This window comes from Copadichromis virginalis, linkage group LG3 (assembly GCF_057382275.1).
Source record: "Copadichromis virginalis isolate Kocher_CV1m ecotype Utaka linkage group LG3, C_Virginalis_male_GT1.1, whole genome shotgun sequence".
NCBI lineage: Eukaryota > Metazoa > Chordata > Actinopteri > Cichliformes > Cichlidae > Copadichromis > Copadichromis virginalis.
In genome coordinates, this window is record NC_140620.1 from 28,498,722 (window position 1) to 28,522,323 (window position 23,602).

Below are 23,602 nucleotides of genomic sequence, written 5' to 3' on the forward strand. Positions count from 1 at the left end.
AGGATCCATATGTGGGGCATTGAGTCATAGGCCTTCTTGTAATCAATCCAGACTGTGCACAGGCTGGTCAGTCTTGTCAGTATTTTATTTTTTAAAAAGGACTTGCTGGTTTGAAAGTCAGTATATTACAAATCCAATCATAAGAAATCCACTCTGGAAAAATAAGTAAATACATACACAAATAAATGTAATTCTGGACTAACTGTCATGTGACTTCTAAATTTGCTATCACTGTCTTGGGTTTTCTCAGCACTTTCCTCACCTTGAAAGATTTTTTTTCTTCTTTAAAAAGTTAGAAATACTTGAAGTATATACATTTTTGTCAATTTGTCTCTTTCATTTAAATTGACCAAAACAGTATTACCTATCACAGAAAAGATTCTTGTGGTGACAAAGTCCTTGTGATGTGCACTGGTTTGACCTTCAATGTCAACATTAAAGTTTACAGAAACTGCCGGATTTCTGGTAAATTACTGCTTTGGGGGAGTATTTTGTGTGGGTGGAAGGTGAAAGAGGAGGGAGAGAAAGTGAAGTTTGCCCTTTAAAAAAAATATATGTACACAATAATGTTGTCCATGTTTGACTTAAAAAGACAGTTTCAGCTGTGTTTGTGCTCTGCTAGGAGGCATCATGGGGAGAACTGTGGTGCAGCTCACCCTCATTGGGCTGCAGCTGGCTTTGACTTCCACACTGCTAAACAAGGTAGGGTCAAAATACATAAACGGCCATAGCACCACTTTAAAGATCCATAAATTTAAAATTAAATATACACGGTTAAATAAATAGTTTAAAAGCCAAAAGCTAAAGAAAACAAACTTTTTTGTACCTCTGCAATTAATATTTCACAGATAATGAGATATCTGAGGTGTGCGATTGAATATTTTGTGTCTCAGCATCTTTCTGTCAGTTCAACAACAAACTCTGTGGGTTGAAGGTTCATGTGACAATCCTCAGGATTATTTCATTTTGTTCATGTGCTGTGTGTGTATACAAGTCAGCTGACACATTAACACTGGCAGTTGCGCATTACTTTGGAGACAAAAAGAAGGATTGGGGTAAGATGAAGTGTTCTGCTAAGCGATATAACATCATGTAATGTCCCATGAAGTGAAAGAATTCTAACTGTATGTGTTTGTATGTCTTTCTGTGCATCCACAATCAAGATCTCATTTTAGTTGTTTGAGCTTGTTATTTGATGATGGTGTTGATTGGTTAAGGTAAATTTGGCTTGTTTAGTTGTTTGAACTATGGAAACATGTGTTGGATATTTCTAACAACTCCCATTCTGATGCATAAAAAGTAAAAGTATAAATGTAAGTGAGTGTCATCCTCTTTTGAGTGTGTGCCCTGAACACTAGATGAAAACTAATTTTAGGGTTTTTGCAGGGAGACCAATAAAATTCCACTGAAACCAGCCAATGAGATCGGTTAACCCTGTCGTTTTTTCTCAGGATGACTGGGACGTCTACAGCTTTCACATCAACTCCACAGTGACCAGTCGTTACGCCACCACTGTCATCACAAGCCGTGTGGCCAATCGTATGGACGAGTCAAAGGAAATTGAATTCCATGTTCGGATTCCCAAGAATGCCTTCATCAGTAAATTCCAAATGTATGTGAAGTTAAAGTGAGCTGTAACCATCCAGAGACATTTGTAAATTCTACACTGAAGAACAAATTGCCTGATATTTAGTAGTGTGTACACAAGGGCTTTCTTGGTCCTCTTCAGGTTTATCGATGGCCAAGTTTATGATGGTGTTGTGAAAGCTAAGGAGCAAGCTCAGCAGCAGTACACTGAAGCTGTGTCCCGTGGTGAAAGTGCTGGGCTTGTCAGGTATTTAAATTCATTAATTAACTTACAGGTTTATGTGAAAAAATTCTAACTAACATTGTTTTTAATGTCTTTTTCTGTATCTTCAGTTCTCTAAAATTAATTTTGTTTAACTGTGTGAGGAGGAAAAAACCTTTTAGCAGGGATTAAAGTGAAACAATGACATCCCGGGTTGCACAGCTCAGTAGGTTAGATTAAAAAGTTAAATCTTACATGTCATATCCTCATTTATTGTAGATATTTTAAATCAGATATTGAACCAATGCATGATTCGCTGAATTCTGTTTTTCTGAAGGAGTGTACAAAACAATTTAAGTGTACTAAATTAGCCACAGGCTATATGTCATGGCTACTGAACGGACTCACGCGCAGACAGTTCTTTTCAAGGAAACAGAAGGGGATTTAGTGCAAAATAAATGTACAGTGAGTTGGGAGGGGGTCCAGGGCTCCAGGGAGAGACCGGGGGGGGGGAATCCTCACACACGCTTCCTCTTCAGCCGCATTCGCTCCAACACTCCACACACTGCCCCACTTGGACGTCCGGTGATCTGGTCCAGAAGAGGGATATCTACAGACAGAAGTTCAAGGTTAGTTCCACAACAAAATACATGTAAGAGACTCTTCTTTGAATATGCCGCGAGCACGAACTCAGGTGGTTCAACGTTCCAGCGGTGAGCTGCTCTGTGCCACTGCCTTAGCTGGGGAAATCAGCCAGATCAGCCGCAGGTGGACACCATCACACGGGTGCGTGGGCCAAGAGCGAGAGCCCGTAACGAGCTCCACCCAGGCAGAGAGGAGGGGGAGAGACAAAGACAACCAAAACGAACAACAACAAAACCTGTAGCCAGCGTGGGCCAGCCAGAGAGACACGGGGACCGTGACACTATAGCTTACATAAGTTTGTACACTTTTGAATGCAGTTGTCCAAATCCACAAAGAGCAGTGAAAACTGGAATAGTAGCGCAGGTTAGCTGAGCACACTCTTTACACAAAGAAAAAAAAAAAAGCTCACAAAAAGGGATTAGTATGTGACTTATTACAAAGTAATTCTTTTCCCCACACTACACTGCATACTACCTGATCTTAGGGGTCTCCCCACCTGCCAAATATCACTTTAATCCTTGCTTTTTAGTCAGTTTACTCAAAAATCAAGTTTGTTCTTCAGGAATAACTGATTTTTAAATGCATTTATATGAAATAATTATTGTTTCTGCTACAGTTCTGTAGGGAGGACTCTGGAGGAATTTAAGACCTCTGTAACTGTGGCTGCTCACAAAAAGGTCACTTTTGAACTCACATATGAGGAACTGATGAAACGCACACATGGCAAGTATGAGCTGCAAATTCATGCTCGACCCATGCAGCCTGTCAGAGACTTCAAGGTGACTTCCATCTTGGTATCTGTTCAGTGATTGTTTAGGAAAACAATGCTGAGATAAGACCACACATGATCAGATCTTCTGTTTTATTTTATTATACCTGTTCCCAGGTGGATGTGTACATTCACGAGGAAGCCGGCATCAATTTCATCGATGTGAAAGGAGGCCTGAGCACCAAAGCCCTCGCTAATGCCATCACCAAAACACATGTTAATAAACAGGTACAGTTATAACACAAATGTCAGTTTTATAAACACTAAGAGTCACAGCAATAAGAGGAAGCCTAGAAAAAAATCTATGCATACAGCAAAGAGATGTGGCAAAGGAAAAGGCTCTTAGTGGGTTGTATGTGAGGCTGGACACTAAGAAAGGAGAAAAGGACTTTGAGATTGAGAGATCAAACTGGAGAGAATGTGCAGCAGGTTAGCGTAATAGGTAATGTATTAACAAATGAAGAGAGTTTGTTGAAAAATTGAATAAATAATTTGAGGAACTGAAGAAAATGAGACAGAAAGGAGTACAGATGGAGGAATGACAGTGAATCATGAAGTGCAGAGGATTAAGGAGGAAGTTAGGGCAGCTACGAAGAGGATAAAGAGTAAAAAGCCAGTTGATTCACATGACGTATGATGATTGCCAAGTAGAACTGTGGGACTGCATGAGAAACAGTGATGTGTGTCGCTGAAGTGACAAATTTGTAGTGAGGAAAGGTGGAGAAGAGGAATGAACGTCGGTAGAAACAAGAACCATGACAGAATGCATGTGTGTGAATGAGAGATAGAAGAAGATAGTGATTACAACTACAAATTTTGTTAATGCAGTACCAACTGAATGCCCAATGATCACATCTGTTAAATACTGATTTCAACTGTCCCTGTGTGCTGTATCATATCTCTGGTATTAAGTGACATAATGTAATCGAATCCTACAGTATTTGCATTGTTGTTTTGGGTCATGTTAGTCTTGAACTATTGAAGTCTTCCTGTGCTATATATGTCAGAATGTTGAGCAATTCCCCACTTTTACTCATAATAATGAATTCTGATTTTCTTTTAATATTTTATGCATTAAACACATTACAAGACTTTTATTGAACCTCAGACAAAAAACTCGGGAGTTTAATGAGATAAGACAATGGTTTAAATTGTTTAAAAATCACTGCATTTTCTCTTTATTTCTAATCTACAGTGTCCAAACCTTTTGGTAACAATGACTTGTATATGCACCTTTTAGATTTATCAAGCCAAAGCAATGAGAAGTACAGGACAGTGTTTTGACAGAAATTAAAATCACTGACCTCTCACTCGATGAAGAGTCTAAAGAATGCAATTCTTTCTGTTTCTAGGCATGGGTGTATTTCTATCCAACAGTGGATCAACAGACAATGTGTGACAACTGTGGAGAGCAGGGTATGAATGGAGATCTGGTTATTGTTTATGATGTCAACAGGAACAATGGATTGGGAGACATCAAGGTAAACCCTGATCAATTAGCAATTTACACACAACATAAAACTGCATGGGCCAGAAAAGGTTTTGCAAATCAGTACCATATCCTTTGTCTGGCTATTAAATAAAAATTTGACTAAAGCAATCTTTTTTCCTGCTCTTTAGAAATCTGCTGGGTACTTTGTTCATCACTTTGCTCCATCCAATCTTCCCCGAATTTCCAAAAATGTCGTCTTTGTTATTGACAAAAGTGGCTCAATGCAAGGCAGAAAAATAGAGCAGGTAAATGGTTTAAAGGGTGTGCTATGTCTATCATTTACGAAAACACTATTTCTTTTAATGTCTTTTTTAAATCTTTTATAAAAGTCTGTAATGTGTAAATGCTGTTTTTGCCCAGACTAGGATCGCGTTAATCCATATTTTGAATGACCTGGCAGAAGATGACCATTTTGGTTTGATCACTTTTGATGGCAACATTTTTCCCTGGAAATTGGAACTTGTTCAGGCCAACAGTAAAAACGTGGAAAGCGCCAAAAACTTTGCACGCAACATTCAAGCTGGAGGATGTGAGGAGTTGCAGAAATCAGTATATATCTTTTAATATCAAACAGTTAACAGAATAATTATAGTACTGAAACTTTGTTGTTGACTTTCAGACACAGACATCAATCAAGCACTGCTGCAAGGAGCAAATATGCTGAACACGCATGACAGAGAAGGTTCAGCATCAATCCTTATACTCCTCACAGATGGACAGCCAACCAAAGGTTATAACAAATGACACCTGTACAAAAATGTGCACAAATACTTCTGGACTTAATGATTTTAGTCAATGATTTTATTGTGATTTCAATAAGGAGAGATCATTTGAAAGACCTGAACATGGTTTAATGAAGAACAGTTTGAGATTTGGCAATAAGACTTTGACAAATCAACATGGCAGAGTGGAGTCCAGTAACGGTAGGACAGGACTTCTCAGAGTCTAGATGCAGAGGTAGATGTAGGATCTCCAACTAGGTACAAATGAGGAGGTACTACAAATGAGTCTGAAAGGCAGGCTGATAGAAGAGCACTGAGAGCTTTAGCACTTGTAGAAGGCAGGCAAGGCTGGAGTGATGATGACAACATGGAGTTTGGACAGTATGTGTGATGTAAAGAATACATTTGCAGCACAACACTCAAGAATGCAGGGAGATTAATGAGCACAGATCAGCTATTCAATATTTTTCGTTTTAGGTTTTTCTTTTATCAAGTGTGGGATTCCATTGTTTTTGAGCTGAACTGACTGTGTCTTATGTATTTTCAGGGGTGACAAATCTGGGGAAAATACAGTCAAATGTAAGAGAGGCTGTTGCAGGCAAATTCCCAGTTTACTGTCTGGGTTTTGGTTTTGATGTTGATTTTGAGTTCCTTAAGAAAATGTCGCTGCAAAATAACGGTGTGGCACGACGGATTTATGTAGACTCAGATGCTGATTTACAGCTGAAGGTATTTTGTATTCTTCCAACCACATGATTTGAAATCACTACAGATTTAGGAAGAAATTAGCATGATTTGCATCATGTCCACACTGTATGTAAACAGGGTTTCTATGAAGAGGTGGCAACTCCTTTGCTGACAGATGTGACAATGATCTATGTGGGTGGGACCAATCTAACCCAGACTAACTTCAGTCAGTATTATAATGGTTCTGAGATTGTGGTGGCCGGACAGATCACAGACAATGACACTGAAACCTTCACACCTCAAGTTGTGGCTATTTCGGTAATGTTTGATCTAAGATATTTATCAGTCTTGTGAAAGTTTTTTTTCCCTGCATACTGACATTGCAATATATTTTAATTATGACAGAGTAATAGAAGGTTAGTATTTTCTGACCCAAATGGCATTGTGGAATCTGGTGGAAGTGTGTCTGATGACCTTATCCAGAGAGTTTGGGCCTACCTCACAGTTAAACAGCTTCTGGACAAAGAGTAAGTACCATATATGCCATCTTTTGTCATGGTCCTGAGTCCGTGACTCAGTGATTTTGTGTTTAGTGTATTTATTGATGTTATTATTATTATTATTTGTGGGCTGTTTTGGGATGGTTTGTGTTTTGGATACTGGGTTTCTGGGTTTGTGCTCCCTCTGTTGGTCCCTGGTGTTAGTGTTCCCCTGTCTCGTCAGGTTAATCAGGTCCAGCTGTGTCTCCCACCTGTGTGTGATTTCCCAGTGTCCCTCTGTGTATTTATAGGCTGTGTCCCAATTAAGAGACTGCACGCTTGAAGTACGCGCACTACGCGTACTATGTACGTGCGTACTATAAGTACGAGAAGTGCGGAAGTGAGAGGCTTGTGAAATGGGACGGTATACGCTTTGTTGCGCTGTTCAGGTTGCCTAGCAACCATGATACTAACCTAACGAGACACGTTACATACAGCTTTGTTTGACAGAAATGAAGGAGAAAAATGTTTTGTTGGTCATTCATTTTTGTCATGACATCACTTTGATTAGTTGAGTATCTGAGGCTGAGACCACGGGACTGTAAAACATGATTGTTGGGCTTCATTTCTGTACTGAACAGTCATTTAAGATTAGTTAGTAAGTAACAATTAGTTAATGTTGTTCATGAGACTAAAGTCATCTCACTGTGGCAATGTAAATATAATATGGCCAATATTATAGTATTGTCAGATTATTATGATATATATATATATATATATATCACTGACTTTCAGCTTGTTGTGTTTGTGGATATATGACTGACTTTAATTATTACACATTCGCACATAAATAAGTGACGTCATATTCAGTACTTTTGACAGTTCACTCTTCGGCCACTCCATCTTATTAGGGAAATTCCACATACATAAATGTAAATTTCAAAACTCAACCCCATCATTTAATTTGTTTTTGATTTAAATTGAATATTACTTAAACTCTCTTAAATTAACCTCCAATAAAAAAGGTTTATCATTGATTGAAATTCATTCAGAAATGTTTAACGAATGAGCTGTCACAACTTTCAAATAAAAAGTTGTTATGAAGTCTGTCACATTCCCCCCTTTTTTCTTTTTTTATCCTTTATTTATTTATCCTTCTTATTTCATTGTACTGTATATTGTTACTCCTATTTGCCTTGTATGTCTACTGTACAAACTGAACTGGAATGACTGACTGTTCGCTTTATAAGTTCAATAAAGTTTGGGAAAAAAAAAACAACCTCTTCGGCCGCTCCCTTCTGCCGTATTTTGCGGCAAAATTATCCACACCCACCGCCGCGCTATGAATTGTGGGATATATGGGACCACGAAGCGTGCACCGGACCACACTTGATATTTGGGGAAATCGACGGCGCATTTGGAGAATTGGGACAGCCGTCGTCGCGTGGCTGTGACGTAACCACACTTAAAATGCGTACTTCAAACGTGCAGTCTCTTAATTGGGACACAGCCATAGTGTGTGCCTGCCTGTGTTCCTTGTCGCGTCGTCTGTATTCATCCTCTGTGTTACCCTGCGTACTCTGCATTAACCTCTCCGTGACTCCTCTATGTGCTCTCCCTGCAGTCCTCCTCTTGTGTTTCAGGTTTGCCGTTCTATAGTTTAGTTTTCCCCAGTTTAGTTTACCCTTAGTTCTGTTTTGCCATCCCCACTTTGTGTTCTGTTTTCTGTAAATAAATCACCCTGCATCTCAAGTAAGTGCTGCATTCGAGTCTTCCGTTTCCACACATCACACGGCTGATGTCCCAGTTGTGACATCTTTCTTCTTGTGTTATTTCCTAATCAGCTACTTTTTAAAGGGCAGCAACACAAATTTTTCTCTTCATTAACTGTTGAGTGCATAACTAATGTGGGATATTGGATAAGGCCCATCATATATTTCCCTGAAACCCAAGGTAACGTCTTTAGATCATTTGATGTGACTTGCAGTCCAAAAGGCAAAAGTTTGTTTGGTCAAAAGTAACATTAATAGTTACAATGTAGCATGAATTTATGGGCAAAGAGAAGGATAGTTGTAGTTTCCTTTCTTTCCATCCAAGATTGATCATGTTTGAAGAACTCAGCGACCATTTTAAAATGTTTTCCCTGGCAAGAAACAATTTGTCCACTATAGAGTTTTGAATCTGCTTTCGAAGTTGTGTACTTATTCATGACATAGATGGCATCCCACGGTCTCAACAACTAAGCTGCAATTTACAAAACAAGTTAAAAATCTAAAGCTACAACAAAGACAGGAAATTATGTTTACTACAGCAGCAGAATACAGTTAAAATTCGGCATCTTGGCTCTAAAGTCAACTCTCCCACAAATATGTTCTCATAAAAAGAAGGCAGGATGTTTACATAACAATGAGTTTATCTATTTTTTCCCATGTTTCTATGTCCATATTAGATTCCACTAAAATGTTCTTTAATTTTCCAAAGTTGGGACTCAAACTGTATTTTTAAATTGCCAGGGAATACCTGGGGACATGGAAGAATTAAAGATACATAAATATGTGTAAATTACTTTATCATATATTACTACTAAATCAATCATTATATTTACTTAATGCTTTATGACACAGGCTCCAGTTATCTGGACCTGAGAAAGAGCAAGTGAAGAAGGAGGCTTTGAGTCTCTCACTGAAGTACAGCTTTGTGACGCCGCTCACATCTATGGTTGTCACAAAGCCTCTGGGAGAGACCATACATGTGCTTCATAAACCCAAGGAAAGTGAAGCACCACAGAGAGGGAAGCCCCCTGGACGTCAGTCCATTTCAAGACACCGTGGTACTTCTACTCGTCACAGGAGCGATAATGTTGGTGAGCAGCACAAACAAAGACAATGCAAAACGAGTAGTATTCATCATGACGTTTTCTTTTAATTGTTAAAAATTATTTTCATTATTATTTCATTATTTTCTCTTCCTAAATGCAGATATTTACATTTCTCACTGAAAAAATTAAATACTTAAAAAAACTCTACACCAAAATGACATTAAATATAGCATGAGTTTGCTTTTTTGGTAATTATGACTCTGTACACCACCGAAAGTTTTAGCTTTAATTCTAGAGATTTAACAAAAACACTTTAACTGTTTTTTTTTCTATATTTCATATTTTTGTTTATGCACAGAAATATGTCTCAAAGTGTTACAAATGTGTATAATATGATCCACAAGCGTAAACACAATGACATTTTCTTTGTCTATATTATGTGTGACACATTAACACACACAAACAAAAAAAATTTTCTCCTTATAGTCTCAGAAAACTATAAACATTTTCCTGTATAAAATGAGTCCATACTGCACAGGGACAGCTTTACTACATCAAGATAAAGAAACAGTGAGGGTGACTACACTTTGATGACACAAATTTGGATGTCAGAAATTATTACGACCACTCTGAGCAATTGCATTAGATACAGAGCAGCTGCTATCTCAGATACAGTACCGTGGCCTATTAAAGAAGATGCCCATTTGTTTATGAGCCATCTCACTTCAACTTTGTCAGCCAGCCTCTTTTCCTTCAACTTTTTAGCTGCACAAGAGGCAAGCTACAGACCAAGTCCACCAGTAGCAAGAAGTCAAGTTATTCTGATTATTCAATTTTTTATAATTATAAAAGCATAATTTTATTGCACTTAAATTATTAAGTTTTTTTTGTCAGTCTAAGCACTTTTGACCATCTCAAGGGTTATCTAATGTGATATTAGCTGAGAGCAGAAATATTCAGGATTGTTCTGTAAGCTAACAATAATGTCAGGCTGCTGTTAAGGTTTGAGTGAGTAAAAGCGATTATACGTGTACTTTTAGACATTTTGTGCACAGGAAGGTTTTTCTAATAAGAGAAAATGATCAGAATAGTTAAAAAGTTAACAGTTAAAAAGCTAAGTTAAAAAAAATATATGTAAATGATCAATATTTATTCAGGTTTGGTATTTAGGTTAGTGCACATTTGTAAAATTGTTTTACATTTGATTGAAATACTGGCATGTTTTTTTCCACATCAATTAATTCTTTTTTTTTCTTTTCAGCAACAACTGCTGCTGAGAGAGCCTTTGAGCACTGGTTCTCCTCACTTGATCCAGGTACTCTGTTAGGATAGAATTAAATAAAATGCATTTTTCTTTTTATAGAGATAAAAATGTCAAAAAAAACCCCACATTACCATAGTTAAGTATTCATTTTGACAGAATACAACAGTTTAACAACTGACTCTTACATACTGTACCTACATGCACATTTTCAACCTCTACTTTTTAATATGGTGTTTTCTACTTTAAATATTAAGACATTTTATTTCCCTAAAAATGTAGTTTAGTATAATATGAGAACCCTTAGTTTTAAGTACATTTTTTAAGGCAATGGGAAAAAATGAATACATAGCTACCATCTTGTACTACTGAATATATTATACAATTTGATGGTATAGCATTAAACAGCAATACCCTACAGTTAATACTTAATGGTTAATTAATTCAAATAGGATTAAACACATTTTCATTATCTGACTCATCAGTTAAATTTCAAACATTTCCCATAAATGTATCTGAACCTTCTCAATAAATATTACAAAAATGTTTCGTAGTTTTCAGCATTACTCCTCCTTAGTATGCCATTTATAAATACAGATATAATATTATGACTATGATTATTACTTGTACTAGCAGTGACCATGTATATGTAACATGATTTCTGTAGGGTTTTGTAAGCCTTACAATTTTTTGTGTTCAAACCTTCCATGCAAACCCTCTCTTATGCCTGCCTTTGTTGAAAGTATTTCTTGGAGCTACATTAGTTTAATTTTTAATTTTCATTTATTTTAAATTTTCTAATCCAAATTTCTTCAAATAATAATAATAATAATAACAATAATGATAATGATAATGATAGCTTCTATCATCATCGTCAGTTTGCTCCATATGCAATTCCTGCTTTAATTTGTTTTTCAAAAAAATTGTTTGGATTTACAAGAGGAAGGCACTTAGTTTATAACTTGATTCATTCATGAAACCTTTAGGCCATTTGAGTAGTTCATTATTATATACATAGCTGGTTATCTGATTGTTCAGGTTTTCTCTGAATTATTGCAGTGTCTTCACCTTACAATACAAAGTGCCCTGATGTTGATGTGATTTGGTGTTAAATTAAATAAATTAATTAAATTGATTTGACTATAAATGTAAATGTGATGCTTATTTCTTGCTTTCACGTGATCTTTTTGCTGTTCTTCTTACAGGAGAAATTATAGATATGTTACAATTTGTTGATGGAGGTATGATATGACACATGCTGCATACTATATTCTGATGTAACTACTGAAAAGATTTATACTGAATATTAAACTAACTGAAGTACAAATAAACCTTTGAACTAAAGCTACACTGAAATGAGCAAGTACAGCTAGGAAAGTAACTTAATGAATTGAAAAACATTTTTTTTAATGGAGCTGGTAGTGTGTGTGTGTGTGTGTGTGTGTGTGTGTGTGTGTGTGTGTGTGTGTGTGTGTGTGTGTGTGTGTCTCACAATATTTCAGTGCAGCAGTATGATGAATTCGTGGAGATAGGAGTTAACACTGGTAATTCTACAGTTTGATTCTATAGTGGGAAGCAGATAAAGTACTACATGAATGTGGCCAGTAAGACCAGAAAAAAACACTGTAAATGTCAGTTCATTTTTTTATACATCACAGAAATGCTAAACATTTTTGCAGAATTTTAGTATTAGTCTAATGTGTTTGTTTTTTTTGTTTTGTTTTTTTTATTACTACGACTAATTTGAAATTGCAAAGTAAATTAATCGCTGTTTGTTTAATCTTTTTTTCAGACAGAGGATTTTACTTTTGTGAGTATTTGGGATTTATATGCTTTTCAGTCTTTTGTGATTTAAAAAAAAAAAAACCTTATGAGAAAACTCGCATACCTGTGCAATCTACTGTTGACAGTATGGAGTTACATATTTTTTTTTCAATTTAAAATTTATCTGACTTTATTTTCTTTTTTAATCCAGATTTACATTATGTATTTTGTGTCACTTAAACATTGTGCTGCATGTTTTTGCTACATTTCGTTTTGATTTGTTTTTACTTTGCTTTTTTGAGTAAAACATGTTTCTATCATTTGAAAATGCATAAAAAGTAAGTTTAGTTTTTTTGTGGCAAGATGATATAAATCCTTATTTGACAAAACATTTAAAGGATTGTTGTGGTTTATTTTAGAGAGTAAGTTTTTTTGTGAGTATAGTAATAATAGGGAATAGTGATCCTAGTAATTCAAATACTACACTACCATTAAGAGATTTCCCACTTAAATTTATTACACCGCTAAAATATCAAATGCTTAGACTAAAAAAAACCCAGAATATTCCAAAGTAACATGAAAAAAAAATCATATGAATTCAAAAGTAGTATGTAGTGACAATAGGGAAAGGAGGAAGAGAACCCAGAGCAGTGGAGGTATGCTCTGGAGAAAATTCAGTAAACAACAGAATACATTTGTATAAATGAGAGGTAAAGACGTGTAACAGTGAAGCTGCCAGGAACAGATGTAGTGAAGGTGGATAAGTTTAAATTACATAACTGAAAAATTGCTTATTAATTGTTCTTCTACCTCACCTGTTTTCATAATACTATTTGGTTTTCCATTGAAATCAGGTTTATGAAATTGTGTGGATGTGTCTCTGCTTCAGTTTTTTGCTGGAAAAAAGAGTATTATGCTATATTTTAGAGTTGTTTCTTTAAAGATTTTCTAAATTTAAAATGGTAATTTTTTAAAGAAATTAATGTATTTAATTCTAACATTCAGCCTCGCCCACTGGATCTCGATCCCACAAAAAACGACCTACTTTAAGAGGTAAATGTCTTTTTTTGTAGTGTACTGTAGTTCACAGCTGTTATTTTCTATTTCTATATATGTAACACCAACCAGTGTTCAACTAATAAGGAACTGGATAAGCCTCTTCAGTCATTCTAATAATTGAATTATCTACATTTACATCGTAGGTTGGGTAACAGTTAAAACTTAACATATCTGTTGAGTGTTTTGCTGTAATGCATCAGAAAATGTTGATGTTTATTACACAAATATATTCCACAGCCATACAATAAACTTTAACTTTTTTTCTTTTGGCTTTGCAATATTAATGTATGTAACATTGTGTGAATCTGTTTACAGAAACTTTCCTTGATATATTCATACATCATTATTCACCTCATGGCAATCCTCTGCAACCAAATTATGGTACTGTATTAAATACATATAGTTGGAGTTAAATATATATATATATATATATATATATAATTATTTTTAATAATAATTTTCTGAAATTTTTAAACATCCACATTAGGCATTACCCACTTTAACAGAAATTTGAACCTACAATAACATCTAATGTGCCAGGCTCAAAACTCTTATTTAATTCATTTATTTTGTTTTCTTTGACAAATTAGAGTAAAAAAATATTTTCAATTACATTGTTGTTTTTTGTTTTGTTTTAACAATCACATAATACATGAGAAAAACAGCTAGGAAAAAACAAACACATTTTTAGGAATGAAATACTCCATAAGTCAGGCTCTATATTTTATATGTAATAACAAATCCCTCTTTCAAAAACCTTCAAGATTGTACATGTTAATGAAACTGAAAACGAGTATGCAAGTGCTTGATTTTTGGCTAAGAGAAAAGTCAAATTTATATCTCCATTCTAACTCTGTATCTATGTATCTCTAGCTCCTCTTCTCCACAGGTTTTTGTTAAAAGCTGAGAATCAGACTGTTCCGCTGTGCTTTGATGTCAGTGGTGCTCTCAGCCTTAAACTTCTTCATCATCCCAGCAGGGGTCAGTAGTCTTCAGTTTCGCTGAGCTAATGAACTCTTGTTTTTGTATTTCCTGTGAAATAAAATTTCATTATTGGTTCTACCTCATCTCCATTGTTATAACAATCCTCCAACTTGTGGTGTGGTTTTGAGTTGCACTTCTCTTTTGTGCTAGAGCTGTTTGTGAATGGTGAGCTTGATTCAGTTGCAAATGGAGGTTTCAAGAGAATTTTCATGCACTTCAAAACTAACCAGCATTTCGAGATTGACACCAAAGGGGTCACTGTACGAGATGGACAGACAGAAACACATCACACTGGACAGGATCTGGTCACTGCTGGAAGGTGATTTTACACTATAATGATCAAGGCTACTCAATACTACAATACTCTCAGCATTGTGTACAGATGTGTGCCCGTATTCACATGTGGTTAAATGAGACTTGAAACCTTAACGACATATACATATATATATATATATATATATATATATATATATATATATATATATATATATATATATGTATGTATGTATGTATGTATGTATGTATGTATATGTATGTATATATATACATACATACATATATACATATATATATATATATATATATATATATGTATATATGTATGTATGTATATATATGTATGTATATATATGTATGTATATATATGTATGTATATATGTGTATGTATATATATGTATGTATATATGTGTATGTATATATGTGTATGTATGTGTATATGTATATATGTATGTATGTGTATATATATATGTATGTATACATATATGTATGTCAAATATTTATATATTTTTCCAGTGTAACAATGATTATGCGCAACAATGAAATAGACATTGCAGCAGGAGACATGCGCCTGGTTATTTTAGTTCATAAGAAGAGCAGCATTAAATTTCTTTGGCCAGTTTTAAGACAGCATCCTTCAGCCAACAACACTGATGGACTTTTAGGTGAGTGAAAAGTTCTTTTTTTTTTCAAATGTTGTATACCATTACTTGTGAAGTGTGTGCAGCATTTGCTTGCATCATATTATTATTACAAAAGTTTGCACCCAAAGGTGGTGCTTTCTGTAAAAAGAGCTTGTTGTGTGGATATTCAATGTTTGTTTGTTCTCACGTTCTTTTTCCAGCTCTAAAGTCAGCAGTTTATGAGGAGGTACAACAAGTTGCGACTACAAAACTAAAGATTAAAAACCAGGAAATCAATGTTACTAGGTACATATCGTTTTTTGTTGTTGTTTATGGTATTTACCATATTTTATTATGTAAACATAAATGAAATTTTCCCCTTCCTTTCTTTTGTAGCGGCAATGCCAATGACTATAGCATTGCCTCTCCTCTCATGATGAACTGCTGGCTCACATCTGCTGACTCTGCCTTGCAGAGACCACTGGCCGATTTCATTGTTCCACAACTTTAAGTGGAAACAGTGAAAAAATATTTCATTTAAGAAGAGAAATTGAAAATACTTGCAACACCTGCTTCCAGCATGAACAAATAAAAATATCTTGGATTGTTTAATGACTCACAATTTTCATTTTATTGAAAAAATGTGTATGAAGTCAAACTAATACATCCAACTGTGTGAATTTCATTAAAAATAAAGATGAATGTCACGGCGGCGATGACGTGTGTGGCGTTTATTTACATAGTGGCAGTGGCAAAAACAGGAAGCTCTTATTTTTCTCTTCTCTCCGCGGAGCATCGGCCGCATCGCATCTGTTACTGTAGACAGTGATGGGGGTGTCACTGATCACCGATGAGGACCAGTCGCCGCTGCCTCCCATGCTTGTGGCGTCGGGAGAGCAGATCTCTTCCCCGTCCAAGTACAGAGGAACGCAGGGTTGCAGAGTGAAAGGTTCCATCTTGTCTGTGCATAGAAAAGTGTGTGCCGGCCCCTCTGTTTTTATTCTTCTCCCTCCACAGACCCCCCTCCCTCTAAGGGAGAAAACATAATTTTTTTTCCCACCGGATGCGATTAGTCACACATATGAGTAGTAATACGATGGCACTAGTTCAATATGGCGGCCAACCAAACCGGTGTTGTGCCAAAAAGTGATTGTCTGCCAAAAACTGATTTCCAAAGTTTCTGTGTATTTTTCATGTGTAATATCTTTACGTATGTTCGTAAATAGACTTCAGTGAACAGGGTTTACAAAGGGGTTATATAGAGAATTAAAAAATTATCCGTTTTTAAAGTATCTTTACAACTCTGTGTTATTGTACTTACATTATAACCAATCCGGTCCTTTATCCCCACTTAAAATATTTTTACAGAACTATTGTAATATTTGCTGCTATTTCTGCTGTCCTCTTGGCCAACTTACTCTTACAAAAGACATTTTTCATATTAATGAGATTTTTTTAAGTGCATAAATAAAGGTTATATAAAAGTCACTGCCAAAAACTGATTGCGCCTTCTACCTTGTTACACGAATGTTGTTTGTGGTTCAAGATGACTTTATGTCATCCATAAGGGATGCATTTGACATATGTTTCATATATTATAGCCCAACAAGTTATAGCAGTTTAAATACGAGCAATCAATTTTTGGCAAATACCGGAAATCAGTTTTTGGCAGACAATCACTTTTTGGCACAACACCAGATTGACAACCTGTTTGACCGGTTTCGTGCATGTGCGCATGCACGTTCAGGTGTGCTCGGGGTATGCGAGTTCACGTGTGGAAACACACAGGGCGTCAGAGAGGTTATATGAGTTTATGTGTTTTTAACTGGGTTTTAATTTAAACAAACCATAGGGTTTTTAATTAAACTATTTTATCGCTTTGGCATGCCTCCACATTCAGTTATGCAGACATAGGTGTTCTTAAGAGCAATTCTTTGTTTTTGCGTGGAGGGGTGGAAGCCGTTTTGCTTCACAGTGCGCATCAACAAAGCTGGAATGCTTTTTATTTACATCTAGTCAAAAGTGTTGGTAACAGTGTTTTAATCACACTAATTTTGTGATTCTGACAATATCTCAGCATGCAGCGATGCAAGCATTTTATTTTAAAAATGGCACAAATGGGAATTTCTTCTGAATGGGTAATGTCAGCCTGTTCACAAGCGTTTCATTTAATCAAACCCCTAGTTTTTTACGCATCTACTGGGGTTTCTTTCACGGGTTGATGGGATCATTTTATTTAAAAATCGGGATTTCGGAATGTTGAACTAAGAGGGAGACAGAGGCTGCTAGTTTTTTAACACAGTAAATGGTCACAAATAACATTCAGCCCTTTTGAAAATAAGCGCTATTGGGCTACTTCTAAAACACGTTGCACATGATGTCACCTTTTCCCCCAAAGCAGCCAGTATCGCTCTTTCAAACTAATTGTCTTTTAATCACACTCATTTTGTGATTCTGATGTCACAGCATGCAGTGATGCAAGCATTTTATTTATTTAAAAACGGATCAAACGGGAATTTCTTCCGTAAGGGGTTTCATGGTTTTAGAGTAGTTTTTAACACAACACATGGTCGCAAATAACATTCAGCTCTTTAGAAAATAAATGCTGCAGTGATACTTCTAAAACCAGTCGCACAGACCTGCTCTGTCTTTTCAACAGCCGGTTATTGTTTGAAATTGTTCAGAATTGCAAAAGCCCACCGCGGGTATCATTTAACTGTTGTGATTCCATAGGAAGACAAAAGATAGGTGGATCACTTAGTTGTTGAGAGTACCATGCGAACAAGGGCCCAACTATTGTTTAAAGTGGCCAGTATCAGCTCTTTTTGTAATTCCTCGAGAAGGTAAAAGCCCCGCAGATGTACCAGTCGAGCAGGGTCTCGCCTATTTTCTGAAGTAGCCAGCAACATGCCCAGCAGGTGTATTGCCCCCAGACTTATCGGCCCCCCATCTATTGTTTTTGGAAGCACCCGGTCCTATATGAAGCGTTCCTCAGAGCGTGAGACCCTCGCCATTTCGCGTCAGGACCAGCGCCGGTGCAGACCATTTTCTACCCACACAGAGCGTTTCTGACAGGCTGGCGTTGCTTATGCATAAGAGAAAAGCAACAATACAACGCGGTTCTCTGCTCCAAGACATCGCGGGTCCTTTCACACAGTAAGCATGTGTGTTATAGCCGGCGCTTCATAAATGTCTGTTTTTAAAACGTGACTCATTTGTTGTCCAAAAACATTTCCTCTAAATTTGCAAAGTTACTGATTTAAAAATATATTTTTTCAAATTTTTAGCTGGATGTCAAACATATGATAGACTCTTGAGCATGTTTATATAGCAAAATTCACAGTGGTATAACCATAAAAGATGCCCAACTGTGCACCAATGCACGCTATTGCAAGCTTTTAAACTGTATGCTGATAAGTGCATGAAGTATACCTTTAGAAAAAGATCCTGGTGTAGAAAGTAATATTAAATAAATTCTAACAAACGATTATCAAGCTTAAACGTGCTGCTGTTGTTCAGCCGCTGGTTTCCTCTTTCTGGTGCAACGTGGGCCAAAAACAAACGAGAGACGGACTCACGACAGAAAAGCAGATCAGCTGACCATTAATCAGTTTCATGATTGAAGTAGCAGCAAGAAGAGGGAGAGAGAGAGAGGCAGTCACTCCATATGTCGGTTGTTAAGCTTAACGTGGGAATGCTTTACAAACATTAAGAGATGAACTTACACACTTGCTTTACTTCTCTCTGGGATCACTTCCTCGGAGATGAAATGCCGGATTGGTAGCGAGGCTACAAATACACACAGCCGCTCTATCACGTGATGCACACTGCTCCGACATGCTACGGTTATGAGCTGAGTTACGCCGTGTCGCAAGTTTTGTGAGGTGCTTTTTTGATATTTAATGGATCGGATTACATTTTTTATTTTTCTCCGATATCCGATCCAGTAATTTACGTCAGTATCGGACCGGATACCGATACGTAATATCGGATCGGTCCATCTCTAATTTAAACCCCGTTATATTGTGTAGTATAATTAGTATACTTTATTTATCATCTTTATATATGTATATTTGAAGTGATCAGTTTTAAAAAATACAGCCACAGCAAAGGTATACAAACAATCAGTTCCAAGAAAGATTTGCATAGGTAAAAAGCCACCGGCATACCTTAAGGTAAAATCATAAGTACAACCATAAAAAAGTCACTTTACCAGCTGGAGTTTGATCTTCATGAAGTGACGTGAAAACCAGGGTCAGTAGAGTGTCTGCATCACTGGAGAGGATACACAAATAACTGACTAACTGTCTCCTCAGATCTTCCCTAGCAAGATCCAGAGATACTTGAACTCTTCATTTGGCACTGAAAGTGTGTAAATAATTTGCAGCTTAGAGCCATGGCCTCAGACTTGAAGGTTCACATATCCTCACTTCAGTCATCTTCACACTTGACTGCAAACTGGTCCTCTACAAATTGGAAATAACCACATGACCATATCATGCACTAAATGAGACATAATCCACAAACCTTTTTGTATTTTGTCGACTCTATTTTCATAGATTTCATGAAAAGGAAAGCCCTGGTGGAGTGTAATGTGGACTGCTTAGGAAAACCAACCACTCCATTAGGGACTTGTCATTTTACAGGCATAGCTCTGTGCTCCAGCCTCAATAATTGAGATGCATCTATCTGGGACATTTCATACTCAATATTGTGTTGACATTCTGATGCAACTGGGAGTTGAGGATCTCTTAGACCTCTGCTCAACACTCCAAGTGTACCCTAACTCAATAGAGTGGGAGTTCTTAAGTAGTAGAGTTTTTCAAAACACCCCAAGGGGAATTAAAGCAGTGTGATTTAAAATACAAGGTTCAGATGTGAATTGAAAAAGTGGATTGTTGGATGAGAACTTGACTTAAAAGATTGCTAAAGGTGATATTCATCATCAACTATGAGACAACACAATCTCATGACGAACCATCCTGTGAAGTGGTAAGTAATTTTTGTAGTGGACCCTGAGCTGTAAATGCAGAAGATTTCAGGCTTGGAGTTGAATAATCACTGCATGCTGCAGTTAGGTACTGTATGTCTTAATTTTCCTGGTAATCTGTATTTATGATTCCTTTAATTCCAGAATATCTTCAGACTATATAGCACAGTAACTCTTGTAGTTTGAATGATTAGAGTTCTACAAACTGATTGCATATCTTCTCCCCATATTCTTTCCATTAGATTTCTGTGAACTAAATCTGGATCTAAACGCAATACACAGAAAACTCAAACTGTCTGACAACAACAGGAAGGTGGTGCATGTAGAAGAGGACCAGCAGTATGTTGATAATGATGAAAGATTTGATCATTGGCCTCAGCTGCTGTGTACCAACACTCTGACGGGTCGCTGTTACTGGGAGTTTGAGTGGAGTGGAGAGGTTCATATTGCAGTGGCTTACAAAGGAAGAAAACGGAAAGGAAACGGTGATGACAGCAGGTTTGGCAAAACTGATCATTCCTGGTGTTTGTACTGTGATGAGGGCGAATACTTTGCAACTCACAATTACAAATCAAGAGCCATCCCTGTCTCCTCCTCTGCCTGTTACAAAGTAGCAGTGTATGTGGACTGTCCTATGGGTACCGTGTCCTTCTATAACATAATCTCTGGCACACTGGTCCACCTCCACACCTTCAACACCACATTCACTGAACCTGTATACCCTGGGTTTAGAGTTGGGTTACGTGACTCTCATATCTACATCTGTGCTGACTCAGAAAACTGAACCTGAGCTCATAAAGTAGCAATATAGCAAAGTTACTGAGCTACAGTAATATAACTGTGATCCATATATTATAAAATGCACAACATTATACATTTGAATGTGGTAAATGTTTCAAATGTGATTCAAATTACACCAACAGTCCACCAAAAGTCCTAGTGTCATCTTCTTAACTTCTAGATCATGCAGTAGTAGTGGAAATAAAAAACTGAGGAAAAAATTTTAAAAGCAGGCAAAACATTTGATTAAGTGAACCGGTGGTTATAATATGTTTGCAATTCAAGTGCATAGTTCAGAGGCTTTTGGATAGGAATCCTGTAGCACCACCATCTGGCCAAAAATTACTGAAAAGCATCAGACAGAGCAGGAGTAGTTCAAAGTTCAGACTGGATTCAAAACAGTACCAAAAGTGAGGCTTCGGGATCACTTTGGATCAGACTGTACTGGACCTGTGAAGAATGAGATGAGAAGAGCATTAACAAACACTGATACAAGTTCATCACGTTGCTGTGTGATGATTTGACAGAGAACTCAAATGAAAGCAGCAATAAGGGAATATCAACACATTCTCTTATCAGCTCTGGTTTGAAGCTGCTATCAAAACATTAGATTGAGTTTGCAGAAGTCTACAGTCAGATTTTTGGAGCAAACACATCCAAGACTCAAAGCTGGAAGTCTTCTTTCCTTCCTTTAATTTGCTGAAGAATTTGAATATTCTACCAACAACTTCTGCTTCTTAAATTCTTTTTAAATCCATAAATATTTTATTCCAAATTGCAGTGGTTAGCGAGGCCTCCATGTCTGAACCTCCTGGTCAGCTGAGATCTTTACCTGTGCCTGTATAATCTGCTTTCATGTATAATAGAAAGATATAAATGAAGAATGAAAACTTTCCTCAATGCTGGAAATGTTTTAGTGTAATGTTACAGCTGTGAATGCTGATCAGAGAAAACTCTGTTTGTTCTGAGTTTATAGACTGCAGTGTTTCATTCATTTTAAATGATGATTAAACTCTCATCCTTCCTTTGGAGTCATGGTATCAATACTGTTTATTGATGATCCTGTTTTTGAAGCAGAATAAAGTCCAGCAGGTAACAAGACAGCAGCTCATCTTTGTGTCCTTCACACTCGACAGACATTCAGGAGAAAGAGTTCATGTGAGACGCTGCTCAGGACCAGTGTCAGTGTGTTTGAGATGACACTCACTCACCGCAGGATCTGAAGCAGGTTCCTGCTTTTAAAAACTACATTTCTAAAACCAAAACATATTTTTACATTTACAGTTAATTTACAGTTAAAACCGTTTCCGTCAGGAGGCAAAGCATCACCTAATGTATATGAAACCACAGATCGTTATCGTTATAACATTAACCTGACGACTTCATAATAAGCTGCTGTTCAACAGAGAGCGATAATTACAACAAACGCTCTGTGAGGTCGATGTTCACATTTTTTTTTTTTTTTTTTTTTTTATTTCCATAAAATAATCACAGTTTATATTCATCGTGTTAGTTTTGACACTTTGATCAAGATTCCCTTCAAAATAATGTAAACATGATGAACAGTTTCCTCCATTAAGTTTATGATTATTATTCTCGGTCATCGTGTTGTTGAACTAAACTCCAACAGCCTCGTTTACATGGTTGATCAAACACTGATCTGATGAGCTGGAAGTTGATCAGTATTCATCACTGGACTGAATATAAATACGGTTTTCTATTTAGAGAGTATATTGATGAAAGGTATTCGTGTACTTCATGTACTTTGAGTCTTTCAAGCTGCAGAAGTGTTTTTCTGACACACGGTGGCGCCATGTTTTAGCTGATGAAAAAAAAAAATGGAAACTTCTCACGTTTCCTCCACAGTCAGTGCAGAGAAACTGGAGTTTATTGTTGTGTTTGAGCCAAATGGATTTTAAAGACTAAGAGTGTGAAAGAAACAGCAGCACAGAAAAGAAAAAGATTTAGAAAAAGACGTGAAAAGGAGTTCAGTGTGTATAACACTAAAGTAGAAACACACAGCAGTTAACAGGCTCAGTGAGGAGCTGGACTCATTTTTCACACAGACATTTTCAGGGTGCTGAGTGGAAAAGTCACAGGTACACGGCAGCTCGCTACCTGCTGCAAGTGGGGACAGGTAAGCTGTGCACGTGTAGCCGCTAAACTGGTGGACCTAAATCTTCACCACCACGTCTGTATACATACAAGCGGAAAGGGAGTGAGTGGGTCAGCGCTCTGAGCACAGAAGCTAAGCCGGCTTTAAACACACCATTTATTTTCAGGATAAAACACAGTCAGATCCCCAAATAAAAGCTAAAATCCCCGCTATACAATAAAAATAATGTTCACAACCCGCTAAAATCCCTGCCGGCAGGAATAACTACACACTTAAAAAAAAAAAAAAACCCACACACACACACACACACACACACACACACACACACACACACACACACACACACAC

The 23,602-nt window shown here is 36.8% G+C and overlaps 2 protein-coding genes across 5 annotated transcripts in view; both read left to right on the forward strand.

The window, feature by feature from the left end:
* The window catches only part of LOC146713915 (uncharacterized), a 163,307-nt gene that overhangs the window by 135,420 nt on the left and 4,285 nt on the right, over positions 1 to 23,602 (forward strand). The window lies entirely within an intron of this gene.
* LOC146713922 (inter-alpha-trypsin inhibitor heavy chain H3-like) lies at positions 578 to 22,239 on the forward strand. Of its 3 annotated transcripts, XM_085450522.1 has the most exons (23): positions 581 to 702; positions 1,452 to 1,612; positions 1,730 to 1,834; positions 3,051 to 3,213; positions 3,321 to 3,431; positions 4,556 to 4,684; positions 4,824 to 4,940; positions 5,056 to 5,224; positions 5,315 to 5,425; positions 5,965 to 6,146; positions 6,243 to 6,422; positions 6,510 to 6,631; positions 9,208 to 9,446; positions 10,663 to 10,716; positions 11,868 to 11,903; positions 12,455 to 12,472; positions 13,432 to 13,479; positions 13,801 to 13,866; positions 14,359 to 14,466; positions 14,620 to 14,788; positions 15,262 to 15,410; positions 15,590 to 15,674; positions 15,765 to 16,081. In XM_085450522.1, exons 1-23 carry the CDS (start codon positions 631 to 633, stop codon positions 15,877 to 15,879), a joined length of 2,709 nt encoding a protein of 902 aa, XP_085306648.1. In that variant the 5' UTR covers positions 581 to 630; the 3' UTR covers positions 15,880 to 16,081. The 3 variants fall into 3 exon arrangements, with proteins under 3 accessions (XP_085306650.1, XP_085306648.1, XP_085306649.1); XM_085450523.1 differs by lacking the exon at positions 13,801 to 13,866; XM_085450524.1 differs by lacking the exons at positions 15,262 to 15,410; positions 15,590 to 15,674; positions 15,765 to 16,081 and adding an exon at positions 20,601 to 22,239 and having other exon boundaries at positions 578 to 702.

Coding starts and splice junctions, on each gene's coding strand:
- LOC146713922 (XM_085450522.1), top strand. CDS start 631: ATGGGGAGAACTGTGGTGCAGCTCACCCTCATTGGGCTGCAGCTGGCT. Junction 6,423..6,509: donor CTCAAGTTGTGGCTATTTCG/GTAATGTTTGAT, acceptor TAATTATGACAG/AGTAATAGAAGGTTAGTATT. Junction 6,632..9,207: donor AAACAGCTTCTGGACAAAGA/GTAAGTACCATA, acceptor TTTATGACACAG/GCTCCAGTTATCTGGACCTG.